At 40.8% G+C, this 7,139-nt stretch overlaps 1 protein-coding gene across 1 annotated transcript; it reads right to left on the reverse strand.

The window, feature by feature from the left end:
• Positions 1 to 5,330: 5,330 nt before the first annotated feature.
• On the reverse strand, positions 5,331 to 6,871 carry LOC108033390 (casein kinase I). The gene has a single exon (XM_017107709.3). The coding sequence runs from the start codon at positions 6,635 to 6,637 to the stop codon at positions 5,456 to 5,458; it is 1,182 nt and encodes a 393-aa protein (XP_016963198.1). The 5' UTR covers positions 6,638 to 6,871; the 3' UTR covers positions 5,331 to 5,455.
• Positions 6,872 to 7,139: the final 268 nt, after the last annotated feature.

Below are 7,139 nucleotides of genomic sequence, written 5' to 3' on the forward strand. Positions count from 1 at the left end.
AGAAAGCTCGTAGGACACGGTTTCCATTTGCTCTCGCCCCCATTTGTATGTTTTCCACCGCCCACTCTTTTGGCAATGCGGCTGGCAAAAAGCTGAAATTGAAAACTCAAAGTACATGGAATGGTATTGCCATTATGGGCGCCACTGGCATGCATATGTGCGGAAAATGTTCAAACGTTTTGTTGCCTGTTTGCGAGGCAGGGCGGAATAGAAGGATGTTGTATTTGGCGGGCCAACAAACATTCAATTAAAGCTTACTTTTCTGCTCCTCAAAATGGCGTCGTCGTTTTTCACACGGTTGCAACTTTCCCTGGTCAACATTTCAACTCTCTGGAAAATAACCCCTTTTTAATAACGCCCTTTTACTCAGATTTTTATAAACATATATTGCCTGCTTTAATGGGAGTTACAAAAATAACGTATTGATATTACAAGATAAAAATGGTTGAAAACCAATATCTCTTGCTTTTATAAAAACAGTTTCAATAAAGTTTGGATGTTGCTCTGAAATCAATATTATTGGTGCTGTATTGGAGGTGTCACACACATTTTTTCGGGATAAATTCGGGGAAAAATGGGAGAAATGTACGCATACATCTGCAAAGTTATACATACATTCGGCAGACCAACAAATATTAAAATATAGTTTACTTTTGTGCGCCTTAAAATGGCGTCCTCGTTTGTCAGACTGTTTCAGCTTTTCAACTCTCTAAAAAATTACCGCTTTTTACTCAGGTTTGTATTAAAATACATTGCCAGCTTTACTGAGAGATACAAATGTAGTATACTGATATTACAAGATAAAAATGTTCGAAAACAAATATCTCTTGCTTTTATAAAAACAATTTCAATAAATTTCAATAAACATATATTATTTGCTTTACTGACAGTTACAAAGTAAACAACATTAAAAGCCAAAAAACTTTATAAAACCAATATCTTTCGCAGCTACAAAAACAATTTCAATGAAGTTTGGCTGTTGTTTTGAAATCAATATTATTAATGCTTTTTTGGGGGGTGTCACAGAAATTTTTTCGGGATAAAATTGAGAAAATTGAGAGAAATATACGTAGACATCTGTAAAATTATAAATGAAATGTAATGCAAAGAAATTCCTCTGAATCCTCGGAGTTTTGTGAAAAACTAAAAAGCGTGAATATATTTTGGTTCACACCTAAGATGGTTCTTATGCCTTTGTTTTTATTTAGCTGGTGTTACTTAAGAACAATTTGTTAGACACATAATTAATTGGGAACTTGCTAGGGCATCTTAACTTTAGTGTACTCAGCAAACAACGGGGTGTTTTTGTTTATTTTACATAGGAACAGAAGACCAAGTCGAGTCGATCCACTTATAGGAAAGAACATGCTCAGGTTTGCTTGGGCATTAGTTAGTTGTTGTGTGCACAGGGAGAAAAACAAGAGCTATGTATTAATATTAGTTACTAAATATTGGGACGTTTGTAAGTTGATTCCTGACGTGATAATACGTATCTTTAACCATTTACTAAATGTATGTAATTCCTAGTTACTGTTGATCGCCTTGAAAAACATTCAACAATAAAGTTATGATTACTTTTTTAAATTGATCTTGCAAACAATTTTTGCTTTTAAACATCCCATACATTTTCTTCTCTGTGTGGATTTCCCGGAGTCCTTACCTTCTGCTGTTGCTGTTGCCACTAATAGTTTTCCAGCCCGTAAAAGCTTTGTTGCTGCTGTGCCTTGGCCTGGCACTTCGATCTAAGTTGGCTGGCAACTGAAATCGACTTGGCTTTGCTATGCTTTGCTTTGCCGCTTAGTTTTCGCACTGCTCTGGTCGGAAAATCCGTATCTGTGTGAGACTGCTCTCCATGCTTGTGTGCCCAGCATGGCGGAAACTTGCCAGGCAATTTCCGCTTTAAGTACCATTAAATTCGTATTCGTTTTAATGAGCTCTCAACATGATGCCCCCTTCGGCCAAACGTCTCTATATTTTTCAGACAGTCAGTCAGTCATCCAACCTCCCCGCCGCCCTGGGCCCTCGTTTTAATGACATTCGATTCGTGTGCCTATCCCGTGCTGAGTCTGCCCTTTGTTTAGACAGCATGAGACTCTGTTTCGGTATCTCCTTTGCTTTACGGCCACTTTGATGGGCCTTTCATTTCATTTCGAACAATTTTCGACCACTCGACGGTGAAATCTGCCTAAGGTGCACGTCAGGTTCCATTCGTGTTTCGGTGGCACAGTGCGAAATAATATCAAATATCAATGGCAATCTTTATTATTTTTTTAGGTGATTTATTTCATATCATTAAAATTTTAAGATACAATTTTAAAGTTCATGTTATTATATATAATTATATATCTAAGTTGATTTAATAACGTTTCTTTATAATAAAATTTATTTTAGTTTTATTGAGCAGCATGATAAAATCACTCTTTACCTTGTTCTGTAATTTATTATACAAATTTTGAACCAAAATTGTTTCCAATTTCTCATTACTATTCGAGTGACCGCGATATAATTTCTATAAATCCACTCAAAATGAAGGCTTTCCTCTATTGTGTACTCATGGTAAGCCACAGATCGATTATAGCCACCTGAGTACAGCGGGGCACAACCAATCGCTGTTGGTAAACTAATTAATTTTCTTGTCTTTGCGATGTCTTAACATTGCGCATACGCCACGTTGCACATAATTACTTTGCTGCTGCTCGCAAAATAACCGATAAATAATTCAGGGCGCATGTGAAACTAAAAACGGAAGACGGAGTGAAGCTAAGATGGCCAACAAATAACCTGAATCGCAGAACTTCGGTTCGTGTTTGCGACTTATCTGGGCAAATGGATTATGCAGCAGCAAATGGGGGCGAGCCGAAGCTGGTCTGAGTGGGAGTTTCGCCCTTCTGCTGCAAATCCCCATCTATTAGTGCCAGTAAAAGCAATTATTTGAGTGGAAACTTGGAGGCCAGCGCTGAAAGTTAAGGGCTGCCTTTGCAACTGCGGTGGCTGGCTTGCTTTTGGCCTGGCATTATCTCGTTTTCAGTTAATGCTCGCAACAAATGCTGCTAAGGTAGAGCTGGCACACCAACTTTAACCAGTCCACTGTTGATGCTAATGGTTTACCTTTGCGGATGCGGTTGACGGAGGGACCGGCGCTGCCAATAGATTAGTTTTGCAATTTTTCAGCTCAACACTTTAGGAGGATTAAGTGGGCTGGGCGGCACAACAATGACGGCGGAGCAACTGATTCCTAATGGATGTCCGACGGCAACGGACATAATTCAAATGTGCATTAATGGGGATTTTCGCAGGATTGAAAGGCGTTGCCTGTGTACGCCGCTAAACGCTTTGTTCTCTCATAAATTTTGTTTTGTGACTAGCAATAAAACAACATTAATGGTAATACTTTAAAAAAAGTTTTAAAAGCTTTCTAAATACTATTTATTAAGTTTACTAAACAGAAAGTTAGGCAAAAAATATATATTTTTAAGTTGATAATTTGTTTTGGTATTTTTTTCATAATTATTATTATACTGATTTTATAATTTTCAAAGGACATTTCCCCTACTTATTTTGAATTTAGGAATTTTATTTTTAGAAAAAGTCTAAGGATTTTTAACAATAAAGGTCAGGTAAAGGTTTAAAATGGTGAACTCTTTTCTCAATTATTGTTGGAAAATTAAAGTCCTTTGCAACGTATAAGGACTGGCATTTAAACTTTGAATGCGTCACTTAGTTCAGCTTACATTTCGCATGGCTTTGGCAATTTGCATTCAAGTCCAGCCCATTTATATTCCATGGACGGCATACCACTCTCAACTATTTTCCTTTCGAGTGCAAAATGCTGGAAACTGTCACATCAAATTGGACAAACTTGGAGCAGGCAGGCGAATGGCATTCACGTAGACACATTCACTCGGCAAATTAAATAAACACCTCCTTTAGCATTCACACAACGAAATGTGCAATTACATTACCAACTGCGAGTATCTATTTTGGCCAGGAAAAGGGGGAAGCTGCCAGGACCTGGCTTTGAAATTTCCATAACATTCGAGTCACCTGTCGGTGGAGCAATTTATTATATGCTGACATGCCTGACAACTGTCATTGTCAGGCTACGCGAAAGGTGTCGGAAATGAGATGAGGCGTCAAGGAACCGTGGCAGCCACATTGTCTGCCATTTTGCTCTCCGCCTGCCACTTGTCGGGCCGCTTTATTAGCCACATCCATTGCTATCCGCCCAGTGTCCTACTATTTTCCCCAATGGAATTCCCACTTTTCCGTATTTCTTGGCGCTATTTGCTTCGTTTTTTGCCTTTTCTCCATCAACTGTTTGTCATGTCAACTATGCACCCAACTCAAGACAACACTTAATTATGTTTTCTGTTTCACGGAAAAGTTTCGCGAAACCGGGAAAACGAAGAAAGAAGGCTGAAAGAAAAATTACTCGAAATGGCAAAATGATTCCGGCGCTGTTTTCTCCTTTGGCTGCTGCATCATAAATTATTGAAGTTGCCAGTCTGTCATAGCCATGTAGTTTTATTCCCGTCTCTTTTCCTTCCCAGCTTCCGTCTCTTTCTCGGCCTCTGTCTCTGTCTCAGTTGTGCAGCTGGGAATTTAATTTGGCACCAGGTGCCAAGTCGCGACCCTGTCTTTAAGCAAAGCCAGCGTTGCAGAAATATAAAGAAAATAAAATGAAACTTTTCCACTTATTTTTCCTGCCACAAAAATGGACAGGGGAAGAAACTAATAAAATGTTCTCTGTATTTTTTTGTGGTTTCCTCTACTATAAAATTTATTTTGTTTTCGCATAACTCGAGAATGTTTTTCCCCACTGTTCCGACCGCCACTCAATAAATAAGTAGCGTAAATAAACCCGCCTCCATTTCGGTAAGCTTCTTCGGAGAGGTAAAAAGTTTCGGTTGGCAGCTTTGTCCCGTTTACATGACAATTTGACAGTTTATTAAGTTGCCAGAGTCTCGGCCACGGGGCAGGTTTTCCATCTAATGGAAAACTTAGAGTGAAGCCCTCCCAGGGCACCAAACTTATTCATAAACTATTCAATTTTCTCAAGTGTCTAGGGAGCGTTCTGTAAAGCGTTGATTGGCACATAATTGCGTTTTAGAGCGAGTAGTAAAATCAATACACATTAGATGTTTTAATAATGTGTATGCCTTGATTATTGTTTTGTAAAGGAGTGTTCTGGAAACCATCAAGCTTTTCGGTGGTGAGATACCCAAAAAATTGTACTCAGTTTTATTAGAAAAATAAAAAAAACCCAAGATAAAATGGAAATAATGGGAGTGCCTTATTCTTATTTAAATCACTGATAAGACAGCCAAAAATTGTAATTCAATTTGTATTTGCGAAAGAAAACAACTACAAGTAGGGTTCCAACGTGAACCACACAACTGTTAAATGAAAATAATTTTGATATATTTATGTTACGAATCTATGGGTGCGGGTGACATTACTTTCGCCTGCCGAGGGCCCCATCGCCAATGCGATCATATCTCGAAAGATGGCCATAAGATCGATCCGCCTGCTGGGTGGCACACCTGAGCAGACGATCCTGCTCACGATCTCTGACGCGCTCCTTCTGGCGCTCGCTTTCCCGTCGACGCTCACGATCCCGCTCCAAGTCCCGCTCCCGATCCCGTTCCCTATCCCGTTCCCGATCCCTGTTCGCGCGCAGTTGCTCCTTTTGCTGCTGCAGCTGGGTCCAGTCGTATATGTAGTCGTACTGGTGGTTCAGCGTGCGCAGAAGGATGCGGAAGAGCTGGCGGAGATAGACGTGATCCGGCGGCTCCTTGAAACGAAGATTCCGGACGTAGTGCATCATCAGGGAAAACTCGGTGGGAAAGCCCTGGCAGAGCTGCGGGATAGTGACGCTCTTCTTTTTCTCCAGTATCTTCTCGTACTTTTGCTTCTTGTTGGCGGCCGTAATACCCTGCCAGGGTAACTTTCCCAGATTGAAGTACATCATGCAATAGCACAAGGACTCCATGTCGTCGCGGCGGGACTGCTCTACGCCCATCTGGGCATTTATCGAGGCATAGCGAACGGTGCCCGTCAGATTGCGATCCTTGCGATAGGGGATATGCATCTCCGACTCGATGTCCTTGTACCTCTTGGACAGGCCAAAGTCGATGAGGAACAGCTTGTTGCAGTGCTGGCCCAGCCCCATCAGGAAGTTATCGGGCTTGATGTCGCGGTGTATGAACCCCAGTTCGTGGACACACTCTATGCGCTTCAGCAGTTGGTCGGTCAGCATGAGCACGGTCTTCAGCGAGAACCGGCGCTTGCAGACATTGAAGAGCTCCTCGAGGGAGGGGCCCAACAGCTCTATAACCATGGCATTGAAGTTCTTCTCGGAGCCATAGTGGAGAAGTGCGGGGAATCCCGGGCTGCGGTTCAGCTGTTCGTACACCTTGGCCTCGTACATCAGCTGCGGATACTTGGCGTCGTTCGACTCCACCTTGATGGCCACCTCGGAAGCATCCTTCACGCTCAGTCCGAGATATATGTCACCAAAGGAACCCGATCCAATGGGCTTGACCACCCGATACTTGCCGCCGATCAGCTTGTTCTCCAGATTTAACGATGTGTTACGCACTCGACCAGTGGTTATAGCCGGCTGGTTGGCCATCATCGCGGCCCCCCGATTTCTATATCGATATCTTCTCCACTGGAATTGTTTTTCGAGAGCTTCTCCCTCTGGGAATCGATTTTTCTGGCGAGATATTTATTTTTGTTTACTTTTTCTAAATCTATATAACTCTAGTACTAAGCCGATTTTGACGCTTAAGGCATTTTGTTTTTTTTTGCCCTGGACCAGCAATGTTTTTTGAAAACTGTTGGAAGCTGACTGTCCTTAGTCTTTCAACTGTGACTAAATAATCAAAAGCTATATTTTGAAATACAATTTTTATTCAATAACAATAAAAGGCACATAGTAGAATATGTGTAATAAACAATTACTCGTTAAAGTGTTGTTAAACAACATTGGTGTGCTTATAAATTCCTCAAACACTAAAACCAGCAGTTTAAAACGGAAATTAAATATGGAAAGTGGTAATGTAAAATTCAATATTTAAATGCGCCGCCATTATAAGGGCAATAAGCTGGATATAAATACGAAATTTTATCATTAG

This window comes from Drosophila biarmipes, chromosome 2L (genome assembly GCF_025231255.1).
Source record: "Drosophila biarmipes strain raj3 chromosome 2L, RU_DBia_V1.1, whole genome shotgun sequence".
Taxonomy (NCBI): Eukaryota; Metazoa; Arthropoda; class Insecta; order Diptera; family Drosophilidae; genus Drosophila; species Drosophila biarmipes.